Source organism: Brienomyrus brachyistius, chromosome 2, assembly GCF_023856365.1.
Source record: "Brienomyrus brachyistius isolate T26 chromosome 2, BBRACH_0.4, whole genome shotgun sequence".
In the NCBI taxonomy this organism is placed as follows: domain Eukaryota; kingdom Metazoa; phylum Chordata; class Actinopteri; order Osteoglossiformes; family Mormyridae; genus Brienomyrus; species Brienomyrus brachyistius.
Window position 1 is genome coordinate 7400578 of NC_064534.1, and position 16692 is coordinate 7417269.

At 44.6% G+C, this 16692-nt stretch overlaps 1 protein-coding gene across 1 annotated transcript in view; it reads right to left on the reverse strand.

The window, feature by feature from the left end:
• ccser1 (coiled-coil serine-rich protein 1) overlaps positions 1 to 16692 on the reverse strand; it is a 67023-nt gene that overhangs the window by 40898 nt on the left and 9433 nt on the right. The window contains 3 exon segments of the mRNA XM_048977897.1: positions 4038 to 4158; positions 6189 to 6279; positions 15958 to 16151. Of these exon segments, the coding sequence (XP_048833854.1) occupies positions 4038 to 4158; positions 6189 to 6279; positions 15958 to 16151 (406 nt within the window).

Genomic DNA, 16692 nt, shown 5'->3' on the forward strand with positions numbered 1-16692 from the left:
CCCTTTAAAAGCATTTTATGCCCCAAGACACTGAAATCCGTAAATTAACAACTTAAATGCATGGGTTGGCATCCACTGAATGTCACCAAATTCACCCAGGCAGAAGTCAAGCAGGCAGAATTCAATATAAAACAAAACAAAGGGGCTAGGGGAAAAAAACTCACCCTGTGCTGAGGCTCTCTCAGGAAGCCAAAAACGCAGAAGCACTATTCCGATCCCAAGAGGTGATGAAAGCAATGGCGGTTGTACTTTTTTGAGTCTAGAGCATGTAAACAGCCATGTTAATCCCATATTAATCCCATTCTGTGACCATCCCTAAACTGAACCGCTTGAGTAAGCACCCTGCTGTTAAACCCACACAAAACTCATTGCTTTACGCAGTCACTTCTGGACATTTCTGACACATTCAGGCACAGTGAAGACTGTAATAATGACTAAATTAAAATAAGGGGAGGATGTTCCAGGAACCTGGCAGTCAGTCGTCTTGGGTGACCAGAAGGTCGGATTTGCAGTGAGGTACCCACTCAGCAGAGGGGGACACACAGGAAGCGAGACTCCAACAAAGGAGCCCCCATTGAAAGTACATGGTTTTGCTGAACCAGTTACGAAATGTATTGCTAAAACGATGTTGATTTCGTTTGTAGCATGCAGCAACCATAACCGTGATGCCAGGTCTTCTGCTCTCTTCAAGAGCATATGGCAAACCACCAGGCTTATAAACGATATCGGTGTTATGTGGTGATCCAATGTTTATGCATCCATACCAATGTGTGGTGATGACAGATTCTTCAAATTTGGAAAAATGAAATCAAATAAATCTGTGAATATTCAGAATTGTGGTTACTTAAAATATATACTTGAAGAGCAATCTTTTTTCAAACGATATCCAATTTTATTTTCACATCAGATTTACAACTGCATTAAAGCGTATAACAATTTACAAACGTGTGGGACATGTAATTTTCTTCTTTTATTTTAATTGGCTCTGCAAACTTGACGAATCTGCTTCCGTCTCCCGCAAAAATAGTGAATGCATGTCGCGAGACCGCGCTTAATTGTCACCAGTTAACACGTCACTCTGGGTTCTCCAGGTGGCTTGCAGCATTTTTCCAGCAAAACACCACAAGCGAAGTAAACTTAACTTGAGGGGGGAAAAAAAGCCAATTACCTTCTGCATAATGGGTCTCATTACTTCAGAACGTGGACAGAAAAGCATTAGTTCTGCTCGCAGCATAAAGCTCCGCATTTTCCCGAAAAACGCAAACCCCAACAATAATTACACATTGCAAAATTAATTTCGGCTGCCTTGACAACCTCAGCTGGAGCAATAATAAAGACGAATAAATCGTGGGCAATCGAGGGGCCGTGCCGTCGCGGGGCCGGAGTAAAGCAGCAGCCGAAAGACACCCTCTTGAGACTGCACTACCTGGCTCGACAAAGCAAACAAACACCCCATTCGTTGTTTTTCTATTACCAGAAAACAATTAAGTAGGATTTGCCTCGAAAAGCAACATGCTGTCGAGAAATCAGAGCTACATTAGACCTCAGCGAGTTCATCGGATAACGCCTCAGTGGAGACGCAATGTCTTTTAAAACAACATCAGTAAGAAAACTCGCCTGGCTCATGGCTGATTAGGCCTGACCGACACAGGCAGTCCGCCTTCAGCAAGGAGCTCAGCGTCCTTTTATGCAATAAACAGTAAACGGCTAGGCGTCGGAAGGAGGGCACGCACAGCCGGCGGACTTTTCATTATTTACGGAGTCCGAAGTCTCCAGAAATCTAATGGATAAAAACTCTGAACTTTGGAGATTTGAAGAAAGTGGGGGGAAGATGAAGACAAGAATCATCAAAAGATCCACGGCAGAACTTCAAAGCGCACTTTTCTTCTGCGACAGCTGTTTGCTACGAGTGCTTATATGCAGAATTAATATTATCTAATCAGCCACTTTTTATCACGTTCACTTCGGCAGAAGCGAAACTGTTTTATACATATATAAATAAACAAACGACGTTTAAGGAAGTCGTTAATATTAACCGCGTATAATTACGGCAAGCCTGACTCGTGAACCTCGAACCCCGTCGAAACATTTCACGTCGTCTCGTGTTCCCCGCGGGTGTCTCACTACTACACAAGCGGATGCACGCGCTCGGGGTCTCGTGCCGCATTCGCGGAAAAAGGCGGGATCGCAGAGCCACCGAATTATCCTAATGCATTATTTGAAGTGAAGAGAGATCTGCGTAGGAGTGTTCGACTCCACACATTTTGGAGTTGATTACGATTACAGCAGTTGAGAATCGATGGAATCGATTCCAGACAAATTTTCCCCATTCTCAATTCCAAAGACTTAAAATATGGGAGGAAATAGGTCTACTAAAAAGAACAAGACAGTATTATAAATGACAAGGCATCTTGTTGCTTTACAATTAATTTTATTAACTTAATCCTTTGCTGGCAAGTACACCTTTTAAAACTATATAAATAACAGTGTACCTTATCAATTTTGTCTTGTTTGCACACTTTGTACAAAAATAAAATGAATGGGTAGCTAGCTATGTCATTAATAGGGTTTATTTGCTCACTGATATATTATAATGCATACACTCATACTCCAATGTCTGTTTAATTTATTTGTTAATTTGATAGCTTATTAAGCAAAGTACAGTAATTTTGAGAGCCGACTAATTTAGCTTGTTAATGAGGGCAAAACCTGTACCTGATTTTCCTCTGTCAGCTCCTTGGGATGAGTAGACTTCAAATGTTTTATCACGGGCGGTGTTGTTTTATTAAATGCCAGCATTTTATTATAAATACTGCATTTTACTTTATTTGCTGCCTTGTTTGAAGCAAAATATTGCCAAACTATTGAATTTTACATTAATGATGGCATTTCTAAATGACAGCCAAATCCAAATTAACTTGCTTCTAACGCCTCACTCTTCTAATCACATAATGAATGGGTTCTTTATTCATTTGTACTTTTGACATACACTGATGTAAACGATGATCGAGAACCATAGTCACTAATCAAGGCAGTCATCGACACACAGCATTCGCAACAGCCTCCGTTCGCGTCCACAGGATTTCATTTTTTTGACAGCTGCACAGAAAACTCAAAATTTAAAAAATTTACTGAACTCGAGTCAACTCAAAAGCTTTGGGATTGAGTCTCAGTTCCTAGCTGCCTGGAATCAAGTAGTTGATTCTTTTTGGTATCCACTCCCAGCACTAGTGATATATCACTTTAGAAGATCAATTTTACCATTTAAGGACAAGTTCTGAAACCTGGGGACTTCAGTTAATGAAGGTGGCTACAAAATAGATGGCTGGTCAACTACAGTCCCAGTATTGAGACTGCCAATATTAAGCCAAGTGACTACCTTGCAGTCCGAAATTGTAGCCGCAAGCTAAAGGCGTCCTACGTCCAAGACAAGCACCCAAATTGATCCCTATGCCAGGCAAATTCAGAGACAGACGGGAAATAGTGATCTTTTTAATTCCTTTGTCGGGGTGTCTAATGAACTGCTGAAAAAAAGATCTCTCTGCATTCACATGTTCACGATCTAGCGGAATAGATCAGAATATGTGCCGACTGCACTCGTGTTGTGAGTAAGAAACACATAATTACTGTCTCTAGAGAAACACTCTATCAAAAGCAGCACGATTACGGGGCACATTTTCAAAATAGGCAGCTATATGCCTGCGCAGAGCTTCAGATGAAATACACGAGAATTCCCTCTACATGGAAAACTGAACTCAAAAGCGCAACAGGCTGAATGTGATTGGGCAAATATAAACACCACCTTCAAACATCACCTCAGCAACATGAGAGAGCAAAATAATAATAATAAAAAACAGGCAGAAGACATGAGAAAGGACGCATCTGCTAGCAGGTCATAGTTCAGACTCACTGTGTCCCTGTCACTTGTACTACATAAAAGCATTTGTAAAACACTCCAAAAATAAAGATTTTCACAACAGAGCTTTTGAGAAAAGGGGGAAAAGGAAAAAGAGGGGTAAAGGGGGGGGGGGTTTTACCTGTAAAGAGGTTCCACCCCTTTGGCCTCCTTCCCAAGGACCTTGTCTGCCGTTGGTTCCATGGGAGAGTGCAAGAGGGCCAGACATGAAGCCAAGGATTGGCTGGAGTCCTCCCGGGACACTGGAAGGATAACAACAGGCCAGCATGTGGTCAGAGTGCTGACATTCTTCAGAACAGCAGGGGGTGCAGTGGTTAAAGTCTGTGGTTTTAAAGCAATACATTTTGTAAGCTGCTGTTTTCCCGAGTAACTAAGATGAATACAAAAATAAGTTCAAGAAGGCACTAAACCTCTGCTCTACACAGACAACACAGGTAGTGACAGCTGTGTGAACAATCCTAAACTTTCACTATGCTAAGGTGACACAGCTAGATGACTAAGCCTAAACCTCCATTCCACTAAAATTACACATCTGTGTGTCTAACCCCTTCAGCATAAACACATTTCAGAGGTAAAACAATAGATCCAAATTGGGCTGTATACCTTGAACCCAATAATCCTGTTCCTTCACAGACTGACACACATACCCATTTTAGATTTGGACCTACAACAATTCAGAGCAGTAAATTACTTTGTGTCAAGTCCTACCAAACAGATGTACATGTTTAAGTTAAGGGTTCCATTGGGATCTATCAGACAATAAGAGTGAGAGGGAGGCTGGCTCCGTCTGAATGAATTTTAATGACATAGGAATCACACAGTGAAGAACACGGCACAAGCTGAGGGAAACCGCGTGTGCTAAAAGCCAGTCACCATGAAGGTCTAGTGCCACCTGAGCAGCTGTAGTCCTGCCGATACCGGCCGTATCAGAAGCAGTGATTGATACACAACAGCTATAAATGAATCAATGATGTTAGTGCCTGGGACATGAATCCTCTGGCAGGAACTCTGCTCAGTGATGTGAGTTTTTGCACAGTGTTAAGCACTCATGGTCTTCAACAATCCCTATGCAGAAATACCCCAAGCTTGACACACAGACTAACTGCAAACGAAAAAAAAAATTCGGTCACAACTGGTTTGTTTTTGTGAGGAATGATAACAACAACAATGTTCATTTGTGAATAAAGGCAGTTATTTTGGAGATAATTATGATTTAGGAGTGTTTATCTTTACATGAACACAGCAGTGGTTCCTGTTGGACTTCCCGATCGACAGACATACAGATATGCAAGCTGTACCATGTTCCCAAGTCAACATAAACAGGGACACACAGCTGAAATTCCTCACCGACTGGATCTGAAGAACCAATCCATGGCATTTCCAAGCAGGAAAAAAAATATGTACTGTGAAGAATGTTTTTTTATATATTTATATATATAGAGAGAGAGAGAGACACACACACACAAGGGAGTAATGTTCACCCCAAACATCCCCACTAAAATAGTGCAGTGATGTTGCTACCCCAGGGGGTGATTAGATGTTTTTGTTTGTTTTGTGGGAGGTGTGAACAGGAAGGTTTCTATCACACAGGATAAAACCACACACACACAGTGAAAAAAAGTCTGCAGCCTAATCGGAGCTCCAAACACACAGGGGGTGCTGGGGGGCACATGCCCTCCCCACACTTCCCGCCCACAGCCAATGAATAACCATCATGAGCTCTAATCGAGGCGACAGACGACTGAGCACTCTGGGAGCCATCCTTGCCTTCCTGTTGTAATTAGACCGTGCCGTTTACATGCATATATCTCTTTAAATTCATCACCAAGGATCTCACAGAGGAAAGTCAGAGCTTATCTAATTAAGCCCAAGACAGCTGCCACTGTTAGCGGTGACCGACGGGGAGGCCCACACGCGTGTGGCCGGGAGCAACTTCATCAAACATGCGTGGGTCACACGGGCAAATCGCCGTGCGGCATTTCAAAAGTGAGCCGAACTCTTGAAGATCCACAATCTTCTAATAATAACACTCATCTGCCCGCCGAGTCATACCTGCCACAAAGAATCAAAGCCAGCAGATGTAATTACTACGTCTCAAGAGGAGAGGGAGGGAGGGACTTCACAGCGACTGGGTTTAAAATCAGGAGGAGGCCCTGAGTGGGCCAGCTGATCCTCACATCATCTGATCCCGCTCCTAAAACCATCACGGCCTGCATCTCACGGACATCTGACTCGACATGGAGACATGACTTGGGCGGCGACCCGTCCCTACCACGGTGCTGCCGCTGATCGTCCGACAGGTCCAGGTCCAGCATCAGGTCATCCTCATCCAGTTCTGAGGAGCCCAGATTGTTCAGGACGTCCTTGGGGCAGACCAGGAGAGGAGGGGGAAGGGGCAGAGTGAAGAGAGAAGACACAGAACACAGCGGTCACACAAAGTTTAGAGCACTCGCCGTTTCAGGGGGCCATCTGTAGAACCTTGGTAAACGGAAAAACATGCACAGCCTGTGCCAAGCCGAGGTTACGCAAAGGCTAACGTGTTTGTAGAGAGGAAATAAAATCATCCTGCATTAATAGAAGGTAACCCTGTGGGCCTTTTCTTCCAGAGGCAACACTCCGCCTTTCATGCATAAGCAGAATGAGGATTTTGACAGGAGACATCAAATATTTGATTTGCAGGCCAAAAAAAATAATAATAATAATCCAGGGAGCATGTGGCCCGCGGCACTCAGCAAACACAAGGTCTCACTCCAATGTCCTCTGATAAATAATCTACCTTCATCACTCTTCAAGGAAAAATAAGCCAAAATTACAGCCAAATACTGCTTTTGATACAGTGACCACAACATCCCTCACCAAGCAACTAGACAAGGACAGTCTTCCTTGATAAAAAGGAATTTTGATTTGGGCAAATGGTGTGCGAATTTACCATAAAAATTTACCCAACCGTGTGTTTGCATGCTGAGCTAATGCAGATGACAAGCGGCTCAATTCGATTACAGCCATATTGGCTGGTCTTAACGCGTGGGCTGGGCCTTCAGCACCTACGACAACTAGTGAGGGAATAGCTGTGATTAAAAACATCAGTGTTTTCATGCCTAACAGTCCCAAGCCTTCAGAGGGAGGAGGGGTGTTCCACAAAGCAGGGTTTCAAGATTAGCTTCCCTTAACTTAAGCTAGAAGTCTGGACTGGCCAATAGGAATGCTCCTTACCTAAACTATTGTCAGACGATCACGACTCCTTGCTCAAGTTAAAAAAAATTCTGCTTTGTTGAACACCCTCCAGTTTTTAATGGCCACATTAACCCATCAATCATATTTGTTTCCCATGATGGATAAATTTGGGGATTTTAAAAGTAGCCCCCCCGTCCTCGTTATCAGCATGTCCCTGCAATGTTTAACAATGCAATGAAAATTTGCTAGTCGCTAAAGTTTGATGACACTGTATATCAGCAGCTTCATAGCTTAATGTGGTTGAAAATACTCTTTAAATGTATCTTTATTTGAAAATAAAAGCTGAACATGCTATGTGCAACAGACTGAGGATTTTACTGTTCCTAAACTTTGCCACGAGTGTTGAGGAGAGAAACACCTAAACCCTATGCAGTGTTTCACCCAGAGCAGCTACTCTCAAACACAAAGCCCACGTGACATTAAAATCCTGGAGAAAGTGAAGGGACCCTCCCCCATCACTTCCCTGACTGACTGACTGCAGGCAGCTTAATCAAAAGGCTTCTGCTGCCATCTTGTGGTATTTAGGCAGAACTATGGGCCTTTGGGGATTAACACATCTCATTTTCATGAGGCTGCACATCCGCAGCCGTTTTAGTGTAAATCTCAAAAGTGGTGGGGGGGGGGGAGCAGATACAGTTCAGCACTTGCCTGATAATCGTTAAGACAGCTGGAACAAGATCAGATGCTACAAAGCTAATGAATAAAATTCATGGACATGAACAACACGAGGAGCAAGGAGTCCTTCAAGGTGGAACAGGAAGCTCCCTCCCGTAGTTGCTTCTCAACATGCAGCTGGAGAACAAACCCACTATTCTGGGACCTGAACAACAGTTGCTGTGTGTCAATATTTGATCAGTAGGTGGCGTAGTGGTTTAGCAACTAGACTGGTTGCCAAAAGGCAGTAGTTTCTAATGGGGACGGTGAAGTAGCAGTTGACCCTGCAATTGTAAACCTGGAACATCTGCAGTGGACTACTATTGATGACATGGTGGCATTATTGACACACCTCCAGACAGCATTAATAACCTGGACGGCTCACAATAACATGGTCCTTTACTACTACAGATAGCCCAGAAGTGGAAGATAAATCCTGACACAGCCCTACTGGTGCTCAAGGGATTATATTAAATGGCAGGGCAGCCTTACATAGAAGACTGACTCTGCCCTGTCGCCCATTCGTTGGAGAAAAATTGGTATTTTAATTTTAATGTGTGTATGCAATTAGTACTGTTGCCTCACACCTCTGGGACCCGGGTTCGAGTCTCCGCCTGGGTCACATGTGTGTGGAGTTTGCATGTTCTCCCCATGTCGTCGAGGGGTTTCCTCCGGGTACTCCGGTTTCCCCCCACAGTCCAAAAACATGCTGAGGCTAATTGGAATTGCTAAATTGCCCATAGGTGTGTATGTGTGAGTGAATGGTGTGTGAGTGTGCCCTGCGATGGGCTGGCCCTCCATCCTGGGTTGTTCCCTGCCTTGTGCGCATTGCTTCCGGGATAGGCTCCGGACCCCCCTCGACCCAGTAGGATAAGCGGTTTGGAAAATGGATGGATGGATGTGTGTATGCAATAAAAAGTGAGACCCAATACTTGCAGCAGGGTACCAGCAGGGGGCGCAGTCATCAACAAAAGGGATGTGCTGATGTGCTTGAGCAAGCTATGTGACCTGTATTGTTAAAATACCCTGCGGCATAGGAGAAAGAATGGTGAGAGGTAAATTATGCAAGTCACGTCTGACAGAGTTATCCATTCAGCAAAGAAATGTAAATGTAATATAAATAGTGCAGACGGGGCAGTGATATATAGGGCCTGAAGAACAGGAGGAGAGTCAACACACCCACAAGATGGGAGAGGAACAAACGAACGAAGCAGGTGAAATAATCACACATACAGCTGACGCCTTGGACGGCCCTCGGATTTGGTCCTTTGAAATGCGTCCATCACTCATTGGCAGCTGTGCCGGTAAACAGAGAACCTCCAAGGAGCCGGGGAGGTGATGGGGCACGCTGTGACAGCCATAACGACGATGAGCCCTGTGGTCACGATGATCACACAGCTTTCCCATGGTCTTCAAGAAACGTCCTGGTCCTCAAGCCTTAAGACAAAGACATCTCTGGCCGCTTTTCTTCTACTTGTGAGTGCATCTCCAAGACACAGCAAAACAAGCTGGAGTAGAACATTAAGGGGTGTGTGAACCCCTCAATGCCTCATTAGCCCCAAATAGCTTCCAGGATCCTTTATACGGCACAGCTGTGTGGGCCTGAAGCGGCAGATCAGATGGAGGGAAGCCTTTATGACCCCCCTGTATAAAACTACAGATGTGGGAACACAGCAGGCAGCAGATTAAAATAATAATAAATAAACATAAAATCTGTTAAAAAAAATGAAAAATAGGGAGACATCTGCCCCCTGTTGGACACAGAGTGTAATGAAACTCAAATTAGTCAGCAGGCGTTTGAGATAAAGAGCTTTAATTAACAGAAGCTTCTTCTTGCTTTTCTTAGGTAGGAGACCTGGCTGCTCCTCACGTCACAGAAGTGCAGTCCAGTCACTCATTAGTCAAGTATTCCTTCAGCACTTTGGCCCCTCTGACCAGCCTCTTACTGCCAAGCCGGTTTACTCGGTCACTCATCAAATATTAACCTGGCACCTCAAGCCTCATTGGCGATCAGAGTCCATTTCATGGTTTGATGGAAGTCATTCCTGGAGTGCAGAGGCTCTCCAAGCTGCACCTCACATGTAAATCACTCACTAATTTCACTAATTTCGACAATGCCCCCATGCCAGAACTTCATGTTATAAACCTGGAACCTACCAGAACCCTGCCACCTGTTGTCCTCAACCTTCTAGTCAACTCTCATACATGGTGGAGTGACTTGATTCGTACACAGAACATCGCTCACAAAAAATTTTGACAGGACCAACTCCTACGATGCAATAATGCTTCGCAATGACTTTTCACGATGCTGCATATATCGAACCACCAACAAGAAAATCATGAAAGTGCCTGTATCCAACCATCCAATCCAGAGGATTCATCCGGCTAACGTGTGCCAAATCAGCTTTCCACGAGTCCCCTCAACACCACCCTCATAGAGGAATAAAGTAGTCATTTAATGTTTCCGCTCCTTCCATGGAATAGCAGCAAAATCTGTCGGTATTTATTTACAAACACGTTCACATCAATCTGAGCGATCACAGTGGTGTTTGTGTCAGGCGGTGGAGCACATCACACCTAGCTTTGGCTTCAAACATGGGCCTCTGGAGGACATCTCACAGATTATGCACTTGACAAGTTGGCATTTACTGAATGACTGATCCGTGAGCATAAACATCAGATCTTCAAATAAAACTTTAAATGAATAATTAGCCACTATTCATACAGCTAGACCTCTTTAAAGTGTTCATTCAGGTTTGATGGCTCTCTGTAGTGAATTGGTGCTCATACTTGATGGGGATGGAGGACATAAGGAACGCACACCGATATGGTGCATTGCTGCACCCACTGCAGCCGTGCAGCGGGTGATACCTCGGCACCACACTAGTTTCAGTGCGATGCAATGGTATGAAATCTTTTTCCGCTCGCTGGAGTGCCAATCTTGCCACCAAACCCCAAATTTTCCCTGAAAGCTGGAGCACATCTTTGCAGGGCTGGATATAAGGTAACATCATACCCAGGACCAAGCAAATGCAGGTTAATGGCCTTGCTCAAGGGCCCGATATAGTTAAGTCACTCCTGGCATTCCCAGGATTCAAACCGACAACCTTCTGATGGCTGGCGCAGATCCCGAACCTCAGAGCCACCACTCCGTCCCACATGGGGTGATGGGGATGACCTTAAAATAAACTACTTTATGCTTAAAAAAAGCCCCCAGCACACGAATTTCAAACACTTCTTAACCTCTACGTTTATCGCATGTATCTTCTTGTTCAGCATACCATGTATTGTATAGTAAACATTGCACTGTACAGCACAATTTCCTTTTTCTGCTTCAGTGAGGTCTCACTCACAAAAGGCTTCTAACTCCACCCTTAAAATAAAGGCTGATAGAGCCGATAAACCTGGAAAATATTCCGTTAATAGTTCCCCACAGGCAGATGACCATCATTCTCCAAGATGTATTACACGCTTGAATCACTCCTTGTATGATTTAAACTGTGTCTGGTAGTCCTTTATTAAAACATAAATAATGAGCCTGTTTAGCCGTGTCGTAAATTAGACTCATCAATAATAAAGATTTTATAAACAAAAAGGAAGAACAAATTAAATAGCTGGCATTAAGGGTACTCACTGTAACACGACATAATTAGATTTTAGTCAATAATGTACTGTTAGCAACACAGTGTTGAAGACTAATTACCTGACAGTTTTCTGTAAAGTAGGGAGTTATTTATTTGGGGAACAATGTTAAATGGTATCATGAAACATCAGCGGCCTCGGTTAAAAAAAGGAATTGATTTAAAAAGAAGCAATCTATGTAAGGTTAGCTGGAACATACAAAGCATTTTAAATGCTGGGATGACATGAAAGACATCTAAAGCAGATAAACCCTTCAAGGCACAAAAATTTATGGCTGGATTTAAAAAATGGGGCTGTCAAAAGCGGCGCTGAGTGAGTTCAGAGGAAAACAGCAGACTGAGAAAGATTTGGGTCAACTTGAATCAAGCAACTCAAATCTGCACTCATTCCATTTGTCTCTGTTCTCCATCATTAGTCAATTAGCCTCTTCCTCTCCAATTGTCCTCTGAGATGTGAGCAAGCGGCATGTGGGTTTGGCTTTCAGAAACAGCCATAACCTTCAAACTGTTTTCTCTGAGGGACAGTCATAGGACCCTTCTGTTGAATCAGCTGAATGTCTTTGTGCAGTGCTAACAGTATGCCCCCCCCCCCAAGCACAGCCCTGTGGGAAACACTGTACAGAGGCATCTGGCACTCCCAGGCTGATGTACACCCTCTACCCCTCAGAGGAGAACCCAACACACACCAAGTGCACAGTGTTCTAATAAGCCAAGCAAAACAATTCAGGTACAGATTCAGTAGAAGCCTACTGGACAGGAATAGGATTGATACTTCGTCAACCTATATAACCCAACTGAAAATACCCAGTTAGCTACAAAAATGAAGTCTGGGTCCCCAAAACGTTTCAGCAAGATTCTGGCAATCAGGTACATAGGAAGTAGTTTACCATTGCAGGTGAAGAAGAGTTCCTTTTTCAGGAACCAGAACCTTTTCTGGGTTCTGGAACCCTTTTTTTTTTAGTTCCTATTCCAGATTAGATATTTGTCATTGAAACACGAACCATTGGGGAGGCACTTACAGCAATTTCCTGCTGATTGGTTGGCCACATGAACCGGTGCAAACTTAAAAGTTACGCAGAGGTACAGGGAAAAGAGATAAAATTAACGAAGCAGCAGATGGAATTATTTTTTGGAATTATTTCAATCACATTTAATGTATCAAGGAATACATTTTTTGCACCACCTTATTTCTGCATCTGAAAATGTGATCGATAACCAATATACTTTTGTCTAATATCAGTGCCGGTGGTGAAACTTGCCAGCACTTATTAGCAAATAACGTTACACATTTTTATATTGTGGAAAGTGAAAGATTGATCTGCCAGCCAGATCGAATGAAATATAAACATGTTGTGGTTCGTATAAATAAGGCTGAGTCCTGTTTTGATCGCAATCGCTCCCCCCGATAACTAACAAGTAACTAACAGAACAACTTGTTCATCCTCCATTGTTTTGGGGTGACAGTGTAGTTTCATATTATGAATTTAGTTTAACTACGAGCTCTTTGTCTCTTCCATACTTATTTAGCATAAAGATGCCAGTTTCTGTTCTGGGGTGTGAAATCAACACACAAAAGTAGCCAGGAACTACAAAAGTCCAGGAACTTGTAACCAGGGACCAGATTCCGGAACTTCAATGTGAAAGCGCCTATTCATATATTATAATGCAAAGTGCTGTGACTTAGCATCCCCCGAGTAGAAATCATACCCATGATTCAAGGGCCCTTCACACCTTTTACTCTGTATTTTCATAGAAAATCTCAACTTGTTGTTCTTTGTCAAGGAGGGAGATGTTAAGAGCTGCTTCAGAAGCCTGGTGCCCTCCTAGTCACAGCTCTCTTTTAAACCGTTTTCCGTCACACGGGCAATTTATACGGCATCATGGCTTCCTTCCAGAGCTGAGTCTACTCTTTGATGACCCTGGGCCAGCTTTGCTCTGGGATGGTGGATCTGAAAGCCCGGCAATACATCCACCAGAAGTGAGTCATTTCCACCAAGTGTACTTCGGCCGGGGAACCAGGACCCTTGGTATAGTGTTACATACAGGACTAGCAATCATTCAACTGTCCATTCATTCATGGTGCTAAAAGCTTTTGCAAAGCAATTTAAAGTTACAAATTACAATGAGGCATTTTTCAATGAGTTAAACAAAGGAGAAAATTCACCATTACTATACAGAAATGCTAGGTCAGTATTGGGAAAGATAAGGAACACAAAGAGGAGGCCTCGGGTCAGTATAGGGAAACAGCAGGACCACAAAGAGGAGGCCTCGGGTCAGTACAGGGCAACAGCAGGAGAACAAAGAGGAGGCCTCGGGTCAGTACAGGGAAACAGCAGGGAAACAAAGAGGAGGCCTCGGGTCAGTATAGGGAAACAGCAGGACCACAAAGAGGAGGCCTCGGGTCAGTACAGGGAAACAGCAGGAGAACAAAGAGGAGGCCTCGGGTCAGTACAGGGAAACAGCAGGAGAACAAAGAGGAGGCCTCGGGTCAGTATAGGGAAACAGCAGGACCACAAAGAGGAGGCCTCGGGTCAGTACAGGGAAACAGCAGGGGAACAAAGAGGAGGCCTCGGGTCAGTACAGGGAAACAGCAGGGGAACAAAGAGGAGGCCTCGGGTCAGTACAGGGAAACAGCAGGACCACAAAGAGGAGGCCTCGGGTCAGTACAGGGAAACAGCAGGGGAACAAAGAGGAGGCCTCGGGTCAGTACAGGGAAACAGCAGGAGAACAAAGAGGAGGCCTCGGGTCAGTACAGGGAAACAGCAGGAGAACAAAGAGGAGGCCTCGGGTCAGTACAGGGAAACAGCAGGACCACAAAGAGGAGGCCTCGGGTCAGTACAGGGAAACAGCAGGACCACAAAGAGGAGGCCTCGGGTCAGTACAGGGAAACAGCAGGAGAACAAAGAGGAGGCCTCGGGTCAGTACAGGGAAACAGCAGGACCACAAAGAGGAGGCCTCGGGTCAGTACAGGGAAACAGCAGGGGAACAAAGAGGAGGCCTCGGGTCAGTACAGGGAAACAGCAGGACCACAAAAAGGAGGCCTCGGGTCAGTACAGGGAAACAGCAGGACCACAAAGAGGAGGCCTCGGGTCAGTACAGGGAAACAGCAGGACCACAAAGAGGAGGCCTCGGGTCAGTACAGGGAAACAACAGGAGAACAAAGAGGAGGCCTCGAGTCAGTACAGGGAAACAGCAGGAGAACAAAGAGGAGGCCTCGGGTCAGTACAGGGAAACAGCAGGAGAACAAAGAGGAGGCCTCGGGTCAGTACAGGGAAACAGCAGGAGAACAAAGAGGAGGCCTCGGGTCAGTATAGGGAAACAGCAGGAGAACAAAGAGGAGGCCTCGGGTCAGTACAGGGAAACAGCAGGAGAACAAAGAGGAGGCCTTTGGTCAGTACAGGGAAACAGCAGGAGAACAAAGAGGAGGCCTCGGGTCAGTACAGGGAAACAGCAGGAGAACAAAGAGGAGGCCTTTGGTCAGTACAGGGAAACAGCAGGACTACAAAGAGGAGGCCTCGGGTCAGTACAGGGAAACAGCAGGACTACAAAGAGGAGGCGTTGGGTCGGTGCAAGGAAACAGCGGGATCTTAAACAGTAGGCCTCGGGTCAGAACAGTACTTGAGCCTCACAGCAATTTAAGCAGCACCATCCTGCTTCAATTCAGGAAATTCTGTTTTGTGAGATACAGTCTAGACACAGATTAATAGCCTGTCAGGAAAAATTTGTCAAGGCTGTCTGCCAGAGTCATTTAGAGCAGGGAGACACCTTGTTACTTCGTATTTATAACGAAAGTGCCTTAATTAAAAAATAAGAGGGTCCACAATTCTTTGTCTTGTGTGTGTTTTACTGCATTTTTTTTGCAGTATAACATATAGTAGCTAATTGATCATTATCCATTAATATAACCACAGACATCTTATATTTTTATTATCTAATTACAGTTTTTATGAGCTGCTTTTAAGGATATCGGCTTAAATCTCATCTCATGCAGAAAGGAGGACATGAAGTGCCTCACCTAGACGGAACCGCACATGCATACTGCTTCCATTCACTCTTCATTTTTACACTTCATTTCCCTGAGAGAATCTGAAGAATTTAGTCTGCGTGATTTCCCGTGTGACCAGTGTTCCGTGGTTCCCCTACATATTCCCCGAAGCCTGAGGAAGGGCGTCTTCCGTCAGCATTTACCCATCTCAAGCCCAGTTCCTAACTGCCGTTAAGTAATGAACCAGATCATTTTCCCCCCATTTTCGTTCAGCAGTAACCATATTTGTCACACGACGCTGTGCACTCAGTACTATTCCTGTCTGCGTGAGACAGCTGAGCAGCTGGAACCGAAAGGCCGAAAGGGAACAGAAAAGGCCAGTGCAGACACCTCCCCAACAGGCCCTGAACCTGTCTGGTGCACTGTGTCGCAGACTCAGCTGCAGAGTCAGGCAAGGGACAGCAGGGGGCGTAGTGGAGAAGGAGCTAACTTGCAGCTAAGTTGTACAGCAACCCCAGAAAACCTACCAGACTGCCCAGCTTGGAAGAAGAAGAGGAGGTCCTGTGTTGGAGCAGGGCCTGGCCCTCAGTGAAGTGAGGCTCCCTCAGGTTCAGGTGCAGCCGCGGACCCCCTGTTCCTCCCGCCCCCTCCGACGCAGAGCGCAGCCGCCGCTCCAAGCGTTTCACCTCATGGTGGGGGCTGGCGCTGCTGCCCACTGACACTAGGGGGAGACAAACAGCAAGACACATCATCATCCTCGTCATCAGTATCATTTTAAAAACAAACAAGAATATCCAATTCAGTTAAGTTGATTTTTACAAAATTACTTTAAAACATTTAAAAAATATTTTGGTTGTCATATATAGCTTCTTTAGTACATTTTCTCCACTCCTCATAGCCTTCATGGTACCCCACAGTACAAGGCCTATTAAATCTCCGGTTCTGCCTACACACTCCTATACATTATGCAATGAAGCAACACTGAGAAATCCTACAGGACCATTTAGATCCCATTGGACTTACTTCCGCAGATTGATCAATTACATTAGTGCTTGACTGGTTAAGTCTGAGCACGATGACAGCCCCACCCCCACTACAGAACATGCACAATTATCCATTCAGAGGTAATTCACCTTTTCCATGTTCAACACTTTGATTTCACGGTCATTTTGTTACCATGTGGGACTGAAACATCAAATTTATCTCTGAATTTATTATCTCTAAATGACGACTCTAAGCGTGATGAATTTCAGAACTACATG